We start from the raw sequence: 14581 nt of genomic DNA, 5'->3' as shown, positions 1-14581 counted from the left end.
GAAGAAACTAGAGAATAAAAAACAAGAAATTTGATTGTGTTGTTTCAAAACTTTATAAATATTTATAAAAATGAGATACGAGAAAGAGTTGTAAACATTTATGTTTCTAAACAAAACTAGAAAGGAGAAGGTTAACATTACTTCTCAAACCTGCTCATTAATGTCTTGTTGGGCAGTAGTTTGACTTCTTTATTGCTTGCACAGTGGTGAACACAATTCACCAACCTAACTTTTGGGGATCACATGCCCTTAATCTGTGCAAGATTTTGCTCCCTTTTCTTCTTGTTTTCTTGTCAAGAGAGGACTATTTTTTTTATGAACAATGGGAATTGATAAAAAGAGAGAGAGACCTATCATTCTCTCTCCTCATGACTTCTTGACTTCTTTATTGTTCTCTCGAGATAAGAGAGAAACTACTTATGATGAGAAATGAGCAATGACAAAAAAGAAAATTGAATCTAATTATAAGAGGTAAATGGTAAAGAAGTTAGTGGCATTTTATATAAAATATAGCGACTATTAACATCTATAAAAAAAAATATATTTTTTGATTAAACAAATATAAGTTTTAAGATGAATTTGTCATGATTGATGTAAGACATCCTTAATTTATTTTAAAGTCGATTACAACAATCTACACTACTTCTACGACAATTTCGTATGTTTGTATCGACTTTAATTTTTGTTTACTCCTTTTTTTTTTTAATAAATGGAATTTGATTATGGTGATCTCCCCACCAAAAATGTCTCAAGTGGTTGAAGAAGTGAGATAAGATATACAAGCATATTCCACTTGAACCTCTCTATGTGGTTAAAAACTTAAAAGTATGATTTAAAAGTAAGTGATGCAAAATTTCCAAGTAATATTTTCACTTTTTTCTCTTGGAAATTCATCCCCTACTTCCATACTTTGAAGTCCAATGACTGTAGGTAGTGGTAAAATTGCATCACCTCATTGCTCATTCCCAACTTCTAAATTAAGGTTGGTTAACTTTAACCATATAGTTCTCGTGAATGTAATGAAGAACTTGAAGACAATTGTAGCATACGTTATTTTAGCTTTTGGGCCGATGTTGTTTAGTGTTGAACTTTATTCTTAGTTTTTGGAAGAAAAAATTCTTTAAAAAATGAGTTGAAACTCGAAAGAAATTTTTTTATTTTTAAATATAAATTACCTCTCAAAGAAATGACTTCGTATGTATATTTCTTATAGAACTCGTACACCTCTATTCAAGTGCCAAAATTGCATAAATGGTTTTTTTTCCTTGTAAAGGTACCTTTTTTTTTTGGGTTTGCCTTATCTCTTTTACATCATTTATAGTTTATAATAAAAAAGGTAAATTTGGGTCTATGGGATATGAGTTGTTGAATTATGTAGACATTGATTAAAACAATAAATACAATACCAACTTTTAACTTTCAACAACAAAAGGTATAGATAGAGTGATGGGCTATATTGTAAATTGGAAAAACCCCTCAAGGGCATTTTCGTCACTTCACCTCCAACTACTCAGCACTTCCCCCAATAATGGATATCTCTCCCCATTTTCAATTGTGGCCCCACCCCACCTCTCCCCATCACTTTTTTATTTTTCGTAAAAATTTATTAAGATTTTCATTTTTTTTTGTTGAGAGATTGAAGATTTAACGCTGTTTTGAAATCGAAATTGGAATTAGATATATGACAATTACTAATATATTCCTTTATCTTTTTTAGCCAATTATAAATATATTATTGTACTAATCTTTTTAAATTACAATAATAATACATTTTAATTTAATTTATTACTATATAATTGATAGTAAATATTTTTTATTATAACAATTTATCTAATATTAATACCTAATGAATAATTAAAATAAAATTATATCAAATAAAATATTTTTGATTATAACAACCAAATTTTAATAAAACATATTATTAAGTTTTATTATTCTAATATTTAAAAGTAATAATATCTATTTAAAAAATTTATTGATATTAATTAATATTAATATTATATAATAAAATTACATCCACTAATAAAAATTGGAGTATAAATAGAGAAGAAATTATAAAAGTTTAAAAAAACTAATTGAAAATTATATGATCTAATTCATAGATGAGAGAGAAAGGATAAAAGTTGTACATTAATTATAATATATATGTGGGGTCCACGGAATAAGAAATGAGAATAAGATTGATGAGGTTGTAGGAGTGTAATGGAATTAGATTAAAAAGTTTGAAGTGAGTCCCACCATTTGATTACATTCTTATAATTTGGTAAACTCCATCAAATCAAAGTTTTCATTACGATTTATTGATTATGATGGACCTAAATGAATTAGGTTCAAATTTAAAATTTTTTCGGTATCTTAATTGATAGTTCAGTTAGGAGTTATTTATAAAAAAAATACTAAGTTCTAAAATAAAAGTTTAATTTATTAATAGAATAAAGTTTAATTATATATCTGTTCTCTCATTGGAATAATAGATCTATTTAATTCATAAACTTCAAAAAATTTCAATTATATCTTTAAATGATCTCAATTTATGATTACTGTTAGTTTCTTACTAGTTGACACAATGTAGATAATGCAGATGAGAGTGAGATACTCCCCTATTACAATCTTGAACAAGAAAACATATCTTAACAACGGAGTTATAACTAAAATTTGAACATTAACATGTTTGATATACATATTGTTCTAAAGTTAAAAGAATATGATTAATCGCCAATCCCAACATATAAGATGTTGGGGAATAAAATCGAGAATGTGTCCGACCTAAAGATGGAATCCGTTTGCACCTGATTTAGAGGAGCGAGCCCAACCCAAGTTTGTGCTGAGCTTGGAAGCATGACTCATTGTCACCCCACCTGGCGGCACTCGTGATAGGTACATTGGCAGCTCGATCGTTAGAGCCGATCTTGCCAAGAGAATGGCAAATGAGGAGATCCGACTCTTGTATACTAGCCTCCCAACTACCACACGAGCCTACAATTAGGCTGGCACTTCCAAGAAGTTGAACCCGCACGAATGTAGACTAGCGTCCCAACCTTAAAAGGACTCGATCTCACTTCATTCCTCTCTACTCTGATAAATTCTAAACTCGAATTCCAACTACAATATCAGAGTGCAACGGGCTAACACCTCACCAATGTCTCATCCTTCTTTGTTCATTATCCTTTCGTGTCCTATTTGGAACCAACCAGTTAGATTGATCTCCAAATAGGACACAACCAGTTAGATTGATCTCCAAACACTCACCTTAAGATATATTTTTTCCACGAAAGAAAGTTGGAGGTTCGAATCCCCTCCAAAATTTAAAAATTCAAATTATGTAATTTGAAAAAGAAATTGTATGGTATCATGAAATATGCAATAAATATTAAACAATTGGAAAAATTGATAACTCCACTCCCAAAAAAATCAGCTTTCACTTTAATTCCCTATACCTTTGTTCTTTATTTATACTCTCTCACATCTGCACAACATGAACAATGAACATGAACATGTACCTCTCTCTCTCTCTCTAAAATGGAGGCAAAACACACTGCATTTCCCTTTATCTTCTCCCTTCTCGCTCTTCTCTCTCTCTCCGCCGCTCTCTCCGATTTCCAAACCCTAGTTCCCCGCCCTCTTCCCACCTCACCGGCCCTCTCATGGCCGGAATCCGACGCCGATTCCAACTCCTTCAGCGAATCGGAGACCGGCTTCACGTTGCAGCTTCACCATTTGGACGCTCTGTCTCTCAACAGCACGCCGGAGGAGCTCTTCCACACCAGGCTTCAGAGAGACGCCATCCGAGTCCAGAAACTGAGTTCACTCGGTGGCGCTCGGAATCTGAGCCAAGTGAGTGGGACCGGCTTCAGTAGCTCGGTGATCTCGGGACTCGCTCAGGGCAGCGGCGAGTACTTCACGCGCATCGGCGTCGGCACGCCGCCCAAGTATGTCTATATGGTGCTCGACACCGGCAGCGACATCGTCTGGCTCCAGTGCGCCCCCTGCAAGAGTTGCTACTCCCAGACCGACCCAGTTTTCAACCCGGCCAAATCCGGATCCTTCGCCAAGGTCCGTTGCCGGACGCCGTTGTGCAGCCGCCTCGAATCTCCCGGATGCAACCAGCGCCAGACGTGCCTCTACCAGGTTTCTTACGGCGACGGTTCCTATACCACCGGGGAATTCGTCACCGAAACCCTAACCTTCCGTCGGACCAAAGTGGATCGCGTCGCCCTCGGCTGTGGCCACGATAATGAGGGCTTGTTCGTCGGTGCGGCGGGGCTTTTAGGTCTCGGCCGGGGAGGGTTATCGTTTCCGTCGCAAACTGGACGGAGTTTCAACCAGAAGTTCTCTTACTGCTTGGTGGATAGGTCCGCCTCCTCCAAACCCTCCTCCGTCGTCTTCGGCGACTCCGCCGTCTCTCGAACCGCCCGGTTCACTCCTCTTCTCTCAAACCCTAGGCTGGACACCTTTTACTACGTCGAACTGTTGGGGATCAGCGTCGGAGGGACCCCCGTCTCCGGCATCTCCGCTTCACATTTCAAGCTCGACCCGACCGGCAACGGCGGTGTCATCATCGATTGCGGTACATCTGTGACTCGATTGAACCGACCGGCGTACATTGCTCTGCGCGACGCCTTCCGTGCCGGAGCTTCGAGTTTGAAATCAGCGCCCGAATTTTCTCTCTTCGATACTTGCTACGACCTGTCGGGGAAGACGACGGTGAAGGTTCCGACGGTGGTGTTGCATTTCAGAGGCGCTGACGTGTCGTTGCCGGCGTCCAATTATCTGATCCCCGTGGACGGCAGCGGTCGGTTCTGCTTCGCCTTCGCCGGCACAACCAGCGGCCTGTCGATCATCGGGAACATCCAGCAGCAAGGATTTCGGGTCGTCTACGATTTGGCGGGTTCTCGGGTCGGGTTCTCTCCACGTGGATGCGCCTGATTTCGACGGACGGACGGACGGACGGAACACTGTGGTCGGAAAATTCCTCCGCCGCCGCCGTTTCCTCGAAAACCCTTTTTTCTTTTTCCCGACATGTGAAAATAAAAAAGAAAACCATTAGCTGTAGGCCAAAACGCGGAAGAAAAAGGAGTGCATAGACTCGAACGGTGTCGTTTAAAGCTTATTCTATTTCACTTATTTGCTGCTCATCCCAGGTCTCTCTCTCTTTCCCTTTTATTTTCTATCTTTTTTTGTGTCGGTAATTTTATATATTAATTTATTAAGAACAAAGTTATCGTATTGAATTACACGGTACATATTTATTGATGTTCAATTATATGTAAAGTTAACAAAAAAATTTAATTTATGTGTGACAATGTTTTTGTTTCCCTAAAGTATTCGTAATTTTAATATGCTTTTAAAATTTGAAATATATTGTATTAGGTAGAGAAGTAAAATGGTTGTGAGGAAGGTGGGAAGAAAAGACATGAATGTGAATAAAGAAAACCAACATTCTTTTCTTAGGCCATAAGTTTGAAAGCAATTTGAAAGGAGATATTATGAAAGGCAATTTCAATGGACAAAGTGACATTGGATTGAGCTACACCACTTGCAATAAGTTCACATGGGAGGTTTTTTTTTTTTTTTTTAATATGAATCTTGGAGTTATAAAAAAAGGTTATTAATATTTTAATTTTAAATTTGTAGATATATATGCCTCCATCTTTTTATTAATATTTAATTTTATTCGATTCAACTAGATTAGTAATATCTTAACCCATTGAATTATGTTCGTGTGACCATTATATTATCACTAATAAATGAAAAATATATGGTTGTTAATTGATGAGAATGATTTATAGTTGTGGTTATGCAATACTAAAAACTAATATATTTAAGATTTCATGATCCATTTGGAGCAATGCTATTTTGCTCTAAAATATATTGTATAAGTATAAATTTTGGATCAATTATAAATGTGGTCTTGTCGTTATGGATTAAATTTGTGGAAAATAGTAAATTTACATGTATTTGGAGAAAAAAAGTGACCATTTTTAAATAATAACATATATCTTTCATTGGAACAGTGGATTGGATATTTGGTTTGGGTGATACAAAAATTGGATAATAACACAACTAGACTTTTTTGGCACCTAATTAAATAAATGTCTACAAATTTTAATATTTATAGATTTATCAAAATGGAGGCCAGTTTATGACAGTCCATATGAAAATTATCAATATACCCATATTCTTAACTTTAAATCCTAAATCTTAGACTCTAAACCATTAGACACAATTTCTCTTTTTAATAAAAAAAATAAAATCCAAAACTCCTTTAACGTGGATCCTAGACCCTAAATCTTAAACTTTAAATCTTAAAAAAATAATATATGTCGGAAAATTAAGAATTATCAAAAAATTATGCAAGAATAAGTGAGTTGATTAGTGGCTATACTTGTCTAATTATTTATTAAAATGTGATCATTAATTATTAATGTAATTATTTGAATTAAATGACCATAAATTCTCACAAAGACTAAGTTTTAAAATATTGACATTTATTGAGGGCAATTTGTGGAAAAAAACTTATTTAAATCTTGAAAATCTAGATTTATAAATATTTTAAAAGACATTTGTCCAATGACCATTAAAACTTGTTGGAGAAACTCTATAAATAGAGATTTGAAGACGTACGAAGCTCGTTAGACTTTGATCCAAGTTCAAAAACAAATCTCTCGAAAGAAATAATTAGAGGATAGAGACCGAGATTTCATCCACTGCACAGAACATACAAAATCAAAATTCAAATCTACGCTGTGTCAACGACCATATTTCACTCCCGATCATTTTTGTTTTTTCATTAGTAGTAATAAGATAAACTAAATCTTCAAGTATTTTTTTTTTATTCTTTTGAAAAATTGACCATAATAGTACTAAGAAAGGGGTAACGGGATGACAATAGTGCGGAACAGGATTGAGATATCTTCTTCGTCCTTTCCTCGCCCTAAATTGCGGCAGGGATGTGAATACATCCAATATGATTAAAAAAAAAGAATTTTACCTAAATGTTAAATAATATATAAAATCAATATTTTAAAGTTGAAATTTAGAGAAGAATAATTGATTAGATTATTTATTATTTTGAAGCACTAATTTTGTAAAAGATATTAAATTTTACTAAATTAATTACTCATATATAAAAGTAAAAAAAAATATTAGGAGGTAAACGACGTCGTCTAGGGACCTGCCGTGTGATCTTGCTGATCCGGTGATTCCGATTCAGGGGTTTTAGCTAATTCCTGAGCAGCTCAACCTCCCGCTCTGTTCATTACGCTTCGTTTCTTATGAATCTTCACTTCACTCATGGACTTTCTTTATCCCATCTCCTCTTCTCGCTTTCCGCTAAATAGTTATGGCGTTTCAGTATTTTCTTCCAGATCTTCCATTCAATTTCGGAATAGGAGAAGCCAATTCAGAAATCAAGCCCCCAGCTCCAAAATTTATGGATACCCATCATCATCATCATCTCCGTATTTTAATCTTCCAAGATGCAGAAGGAACTTGATCGTTTTTGCTAACTTTTCTCGTCCGACCAGGCGCAGCAACTCGCTGAGGAAGAAACTCACCCAGGAGCAACAGGTACACCGAATTCCCATTCCCGACAATTCGAATTCTGATTTTCAATTCCCCGAACGAATTACTGATCATGGTGAGGTTTCTGGTCATGCTGGTGGTGATGTTAGTGATTCGATTGTTGAAACGAAAGCAAAACGTTTAGGTGAATCTGTTTTGTGGAATAGATTGGAGAACTGGGTTGATCAATATAAGAAAGATATCGAGTTTTGGGGGATTGGTTCTGGTCCTATATTTACGGTATTTCAGGACTCGAATGGGAATGTCAAATGGGTTTCCATTAACGAGGACGAGATTTTGTCGAGAAGCCAAGTTGAGCGAGTGGATTCGGACGACCCTAGTGGATTGAATAATAAAATCTCGGCTGCGAAAATGATTGCAAGAGAGATGGAGAGTGGGAAAAATGTGCTTCCAAGGAATAGTTCAGTCGCTAAGTTCGTAATTCAAGGTGATGGCGAATCTAGTTTCCTAAAGGCTGCTCAGGGTTTAAGTTTAAATTTTAGGCCCCAGGTTTTTACCAAGTTTTCTAGAGCTGGGGGCATAGTTCTATGTAGTTTTCTCTTACTTTTTTCTTTGAAGAAGATGTTCGCTTTCAAAAAGGAGGACGTTGAATATACCGAATTGGAGAAAGAAATGATGAGGAGAAAGATCAAATTTAGAAAGGAGAAAGAGGTAATGGAGAATGGTAGAGTTGAAATCATTCAAGTACGTGAAGAGCCACCCAATGTGTCATTTGAAACGCCCAGGTTAGATAAGCAAGAACTTATGCGTACTATAGCAAAAGAAAAATCAAAAGCATCAGCTACCAAACTACTTTTAGGAGAGTCTACTGGCACTATGAATGCAAATGTTGCGGATTTGAGTAACAAAATTCAGGAAATAAGAGAGATGGCCCGTGATGCACGGGAAATTGAGGCGAGAGAAGACGCCTTGTCTTTCTCTGATGTAAACAACCTCTCATCGGTGAATGGGAAATTGCCCAATCACATTAGTGAACATACAGATGAAGGTGCCTGTTCTTCATCTGATGTTTTAAGACCAGAAAAGCATGTCTTCCAAAATGTTGAGAGTGGGCTGCTTAACAGTGTAGCTCCCGTAGAGACCAGTGATTTGCATGTATCTAGCACTTTAAGCGTGGGAGTGCCACATAATGGCAATGGCACCGCACTAAATGTTAAAGATTGTAAGATTTCTTTTGGAATTATGGATGCAACGCAATCTGATACTAACCGTGACACCCAAGAATTGAAGGCAGATTCAGAACAAAAGAAACCAAAGATCATACGAACAGTGAAGGAAGCTAGGGAGTATCTTTCTGAAAAACGTCGAAAACAAAAGCCCGATGAGAAAATCCCGTGCAGAACTGGATTGGCAGCTGCTCCAGGACTTCCAAATGATAATGGATTAGAAAATGTGACAAACAAGGAAGCATACTCAAAAGACGTACTTCTCAAATCTTCCTTTCCATTTAGGCCACCAGATTCTTCATCCTTTATTAGTGACAATTTTCATTCTGCACGTAGTGATAAAAGTTCCATCTCAGTCAAGGATGGCCACTCTAAAAGTTCTGTGGAAGAACACTTGGTAGGTGGCAGTCAAAAGCTCCACAAGTCCTTGAATCATGAAGGCAATGGTAGTGTTACAGAAACCCTGCCCCATGGAGAAACCAAGAGCTGGATAGAAGAAAATTTTGATGAAGTCGAGGCTGTCGTTAAGAAGATTGGAGTTGGCTTTAGGGATAATTTTATGGTTGCTAGAGAGAAAGGTGACCAGAATTTTGATGCAGATTCTACATTAGCACAACTTCAGTATGAAAATGACAATGACGAGGAGCTCGAGTGGATGAAGGATGATAACCTGAAAGAAATTGTTTTTAAGGTTAGAGAAAATGAATTAGCTAACCGGGATCCATTTTATTCGATGAATCCTGAGGACAAGCTTACATTCTTCAATGGTCTTGAGAAGAAAGTTGAGAGAGAGAATGAAAAGCTGTTGAAGTTGCATGAGTGGCTCCACTCCAACATTGAAAATCTTGACTACGGAGCAGGTATCTCTCTTTATCTTTAATAGTTTATTTTGTCCTGATAAGCCTTAGACCATATAATGATGAATCCCCCCCTCCTTTTTTCTTTTCTCTAGATGGCATCAGTCTGTACGATCCTCCTGAAAAAATCATTCCACGTTGGAAGGGTCATCCTTTTGAAAAGAGTCCCGATTTCTTCGATGACTTCCTGGAGCAAAGAAAGGCAATTTTTAATGGGAAAGTTGGCATGCCACATAAAGAGGAACAGAACAGCCCTTTGAAATCAACAGAATCTAATCCCAACGATAGCATAGAAGAGATCGATGATGCAAAGATGACAAATCATGATCAAGAACTGAAAGATTCTATGACAATTATAGAAGGTAGTGATGGATCCATTAGACGTGGTAAAAAATCAGGGAAGGAATTTTGGCAACACACGAAGAAATGGTCCCACGGATTCCTGGAATCTTATAATGCAGAGACAGATCCAGAAGTCAAATCTGTTATGAAGGATATTGGTAAAGATTTAGATCGGTGGATTACTGAGAAAGATGTGCAAGAAGCTGCTGATTTAATGGACAAGTTGCCTGAGAGGAATAAAAAATTCATGGAAAAGAAATTGAACAAGCTCAAAAGAGAGATGGAAATGTTTGGACCCCAAGCTGTAGTAACCAAGTACAGTGAGTATGCAGAAGAAAAAGAAGAAGATTATTTGTGGTGGTTAGATCTTCGCCATGTACTTGTGAGTATGATTGTTCTAGGATTCTGATATTCTGAGCACAAAAATTATGATTTACAAATGCTTTTGGAACATTGTCTCACTTAAATTTTCACTTGCCCACTGTGAAAAATATGGTGATTTGAACATTTCATTTAACTTTACAGTGCATTGAACTGTACACGGTGCAAGATGGGGAGCAGGGAATAGGATTCTATTCCTTGGAAATGGCGGCAGATCTTGAACTTGAGCCAAAGCCATGCCATGTTATTGCTTTTGAGGATGCTGGTGATTGCAAGAACTTTTGCTATATCCTTCAATCTCATATGGAAATGTTGGGGACTGGCAATGCTTTTATTGTTGCACGTCCGCCTAAGGTATGGAATTACTTACATTCTAGTTTCTAGCATTCTGATACTCCTGTAAATTTTATGTGTTGGAAGTTGTGCATTTCACTGGAACATTTGACTAACTGGTAAGTGTCTATATGCACCCCACTGAATCAGGACACATTTGGCATTGACTGTGCTTCTTTCCCTTTATTCATCTGATGGATAAACGTAATAATCTAATAAGCTTCTTTTGATTCAACCAACATCCTTTTTTGGAACTTACTGAACCTGGGATTTCTCCAATCAATGTGAATTTATACAAATTGGAGGTCGTGGTAATTAAATCATTGCTGAATTCAAGTTACTGTATGCACAAACAATCCTTTTGTTTGATTAATCTCTTTTTGAGATCACCAACTATGGCTTCTTCTCGTAATTTGTATGTGGTTTTTCTTTCCTTTTGTTTTCATGTAGTCCCTATGTTTCATCTAGTTTTTGTTTCTGTGTCCAGATATGTTATCAATTTTACTGGCATAAACCTGTCTCTCTCTCTTGTTAAAAAATTCACTAGGATGCGTTCCGGGAAGCCAAAGCAAATGGGTTTGGTGTTACAGTTATTAGAAAAGGGGAGCTTCAGCTCAACGTGGACCAAACACTGGAAGAAGTGGAGGAACAAATCACTGAAATCGGCAGTAAAATATACCATGATAAGATCATGAAGGAGCGTTCTGTGGATATTAGCTCTTTGATGAAGGGTGTATTTGGTTTGAGCAAAACACCCACAAGGAGGTACCTTCTGAACCTTGATATATATGATATTTCAAATGGTTTATTTGACTTGGCTTTCTACTTGGGAAATTAACTCTTCTTGATTGTTCATTTTCTCTCCAGAGAACGGTCAAAACGAAAACGAAAGTTGAAGAAACTTAAGAAAAAATGACCGGAAGTCATGAATTGAATATAAGTTGCACATTCCTGCTGATTGACTCAAATGTACAACGACGGAGAGTTGGATTGGTGATTCCGAGCCGCATTTGGAATAGAAAACTCTCCTGAGCCTCGATCATCTAGTGAAAGTTGTTATGTTTCAGCTTGTTTCACGCCTGACTTAGCATGGATAACTGATGCCATTGTTTCAATCTAATATCCAAGCTCACAATTCAAAGGGGGCCATGGAGGTCTCACTCGCAGTTGCAAACCAACCTTCTTTGGTGAACCTAAGCCACTGCAAGCAATAACCTCGCGTTCTATTTTCTCAGAGCTGATATCTGAGCTATTCTTTATCTACTGCAGAACTGATTATTTTTTTAGTATTTGTGAATATGCAGCTGTAACTTATTATATATTACAATCTGTAGATTATCTGATAGTTCCTTGACTAAGATTTTTTATTTACAAATACACAATATGCTACCAGATGTGAAGCTGAGAGCCATTTTGTGCCCCCTCCAGAAGCTAGCTGAAGTGGTAAGTCCCATCCATGGAACTTCTAATGGAGCAAGTATCTTCTTCACCAAAAAACTGACTGACGAATTAGATGCGCTCAGGAAGGAAATTCAAATTGCAGGACCGTTCGAGCAGAGGTACGTAAACTGGCCGGTTTGTACTATTATTCCAAACTGCTTCAGCCATCACATGTCACACCAAAAGATTTTGAGGATCTTTGTAGATCAAGCCTTAAGATCAGAGCTGCTCACTCCAGTGTTCACAAAGCTAGGAAATGCTAGTGTCATGTCCCTGTAAGGAAATAAAGCTTATATTTATGATCTTTGCCATTGATAATAATGATGTCATTAGAAACATATAGAACCTCCTATACAAATAACACAAGTATCACAAGAGAAGATAAATATTGCAGGCATGGTCCAAAATTCCCTCTTGAAGAAGGGGGCAAAGGAGTAAATAACTAGAGGAAATACATGAAACGTACATCAAATATGGAAGAGTCATATGCTTTAGTAGAGAAGGATTCTGTGCTACATATTCTTTCCACTCTTCCAAATCAATCTTTCCATCACCCTTTGCATCTGCTTCAGTAAAAGTCTGCAAACAGAGCAGCAAGTACAGGCAAACTGAAGTTTTGGGAACATAAAGTAGCAAAACAGATCGTAGGCTCATTGTTACCTTGTCGACGATCATTTCGACTACATCGTCGGGCAAAACTAGATCGGATTCAGACAGAAGAGCTAACACCATCTCTCTCAGCTGTCATGGAAAAGGAAAAAAGAACAAACTTCCTATATCATATTTACTTGTATTATCCATTAATTCTTTGGTTTCAGTCAGACATCTGTAAAAGGGTTTACCACCTCTTCACGCTCAATGAAGCCAGTGTGCCTCAGATCATACAGCTTAAATGCATCTGAGAATTCATATTCAATCAATTTCAACTCTTAAGAAACCATACAACAAGGAATAATCTATCATCATATCCATCTTACGTGCAATCTTGACTGCCTTTGGAGTGTTCGGGTGAAAGATGCTCAGTGTCCTAACAAATTCTCCGAACCCAATACGTCCGTTTTTGTTAGCATCAAACAGATCAAAAACCTGTAAAACAAACGTGACTTAAAGCGTAAAAAATAGAAAGAACAGTGCTCAAAGGTTAAAGAACTAGGACAAACATCACATACCCTGTCCAAAAAGAGGTTCCTCTTATTGACGTTCTTGAAAAGTGCAAGCTGAAGTTCTTCCTTGTAATTAGATGAAAATAAGTAAGTATGAAACCAAATCATGATCACAGTGAAGATGGAGGACTATGAAGAGATACCTTGTGTATTAGCCCATCTTTGATCACAGAATCGCTCAGCTTCTGAAAGAGCTTATGCAAAGAATCAATCTCATTCTCTGAAACTGCCAAGCATGAAACTGAGTTCCTTATTCCATTGTTTTACCTCAACAGAGTCTCACAACAATCAAATTAGTAGAAGAAGAAACAGACAGATGAAATTTTCCGAAAAGCATTCAATATTTTTTACATTCCCCTAGAATCACAGGGAGATTGTAGCATTCGGAAGAGAGGAGATGAAGATTAAAGACTCACAAGGCGTATCAGAAGCAAGAGCAGAGCGATGATTAAAGGAAGGAGTTGGTTCCGATGGAACTTGTCTTGAGATTTTGCAACCCATTGCGTTAAATTATGGAATCAATGGAAGGGAAGATTTTAACCTCATTTCCATTTCATATGCTTCACCGCCATTGTTGTTGACTTGTGAAGCAACCAGACATGGGTTTTTATTCATCCACATCCCAACCAACTGAATCACACGGCGTTGACCTTACACCCACTCTGGATTTTTTCGTTAATGGGTGTTCTTTTTATAGTTAGCGTTCGAAACCCGAGAACAAAAGATATATATCTTAACTTAGTTGAGTTATGTTTAAATTTGACACACGTCCCTAGTCCATGATTCATAAATAAATGTAATATTGAATTATTTATTGCATACATAGCTTTGTTAAAGGCTAAATCCAAATATAAAAATAGTAGAATGTAAAAACAGAGATAAAAGTAATACACACACACATATTTGGTGAATCTCGTCACTAATGATTGACATTAGATTGGCATGGTAATATACTTTAAACTTAAAGATGGGTATTTTATTGATATTGAATATACTTAATGACTTCTTTAAAGCGATTTTAACCAACTATATTTTGATTAAAAAAACTTTGGTAAAAAATGTTATATGACAAACCATTTTTATGATTGATGCTATATTCTTTAAAGTATCTTTTCGAAATGCTTCATCAACTACTTGAGCCAAAAATACTATAAATGATTTATCTGAGCTGTTTGTTTGGTGTGCTTTTGAGTTTTTTCATAAGCACTTTATCTAAAACCAGAGTGAAAAGTGATTCTGGGCATGGCACAAGCACTCTATTGGCTGTCAAAAAACCTGCTCTGTTTTGCTTTGATTGAGATGAATGACTCGGCAC

The 14581-nt window shown here is 36.7% G+C and overlaps 2 protein-coding genes and 1 pseudogene across 5 annotated transcripts; 2 read left to right on the top strand and 1 right to left on the bottom strand.

The window, feature by feature from the left end:
• Nucleotides 1–3456: 3456 nt before the first annotated feature.
• On the top strand, nt 3457–5135 carry LOC148211158 (aspartyl protease family protein 2 pseudogene; annotated as a pseudogene).
• Nucleotides 5136–7207: 2072 nt separating this feature from the next.
• Nucleotides 7208–12021, top strand: LOC111016304 (uncharacterized). The gene is made up of 5 exons (XM_022291639.2): nt 7208–9610; nt 9703–10331; nt 10475–10684; nt 11211–11428; nt 11531–12021. Exons 1-5 carry the CDS (start codon nt 7294–7296, stop codon nt 11577–11579), a joined length of 3423 nt encoding a protein of 1140 aa, XP_022147331.1. The 5' UTR covers nt 7208–7293; the 3' UTR covers nt 11580–12021.
• On the bottom strand, nt 11963–14366 carry LOC111016305 (calcineurin B-like protein 7). Of its 4 annotated transcripts, none has more exons than XM_022291640.2 (8): nt 13683–14119; nt 13410–13507; nt 13273–13332; nt 13081–13189; nt 12946–13001; nt 12764–12844; nt 12570–12682; nt 11963–12376 (listed from the first exon to the last, which is right to left on the bottom strand). In XM_022291640.2, exons 1-8 carry the CDS (start codon nt 13765–13767, stop codon nt 12310–12312), a joined length of 669 nt encoding a protein of 222 aa, XP_022147332.1. In that variant the 5' UTR covers nt 13768–14119; the 3' UTR covers nt 11963–12309. The 4 variants fall into 4 exon arrangements, with proteins under 4 accessions (XP_022147332.1, XP_022147333.1, XP_022147336.1 ...); XM_022291641.2 differs by having other exon boundaries at nt 12949–13001; nt 13683–14107; XM_022291644.2 differs by having other exon boundaries at nt 12949–13001; nt 13410–13492; nt 13683–14092.
• Between the last annotated feature and the right edge of the window lie 215 nt (nt 14367–14581).

Source organism: Momordica charantia, assembly GCF_013281855.1.
Source record: "Momordica charantia cultivar OHB3-1 chromosome 5 unlocalized genomic scaffold, Mcharantia_2.0 BLBB01000005.1, whole genome shotgun sequence".
Lineage (NCBI taxonomy): Eukaryota > Viridiplantae > Streptophyta > Magnoliopsida > Cucurbitales > Cucurbitaceae > Momordica > Momordica charantia.
This window is presented reverse-complemented; position numbering and strand designations above follow the sequence as displayed.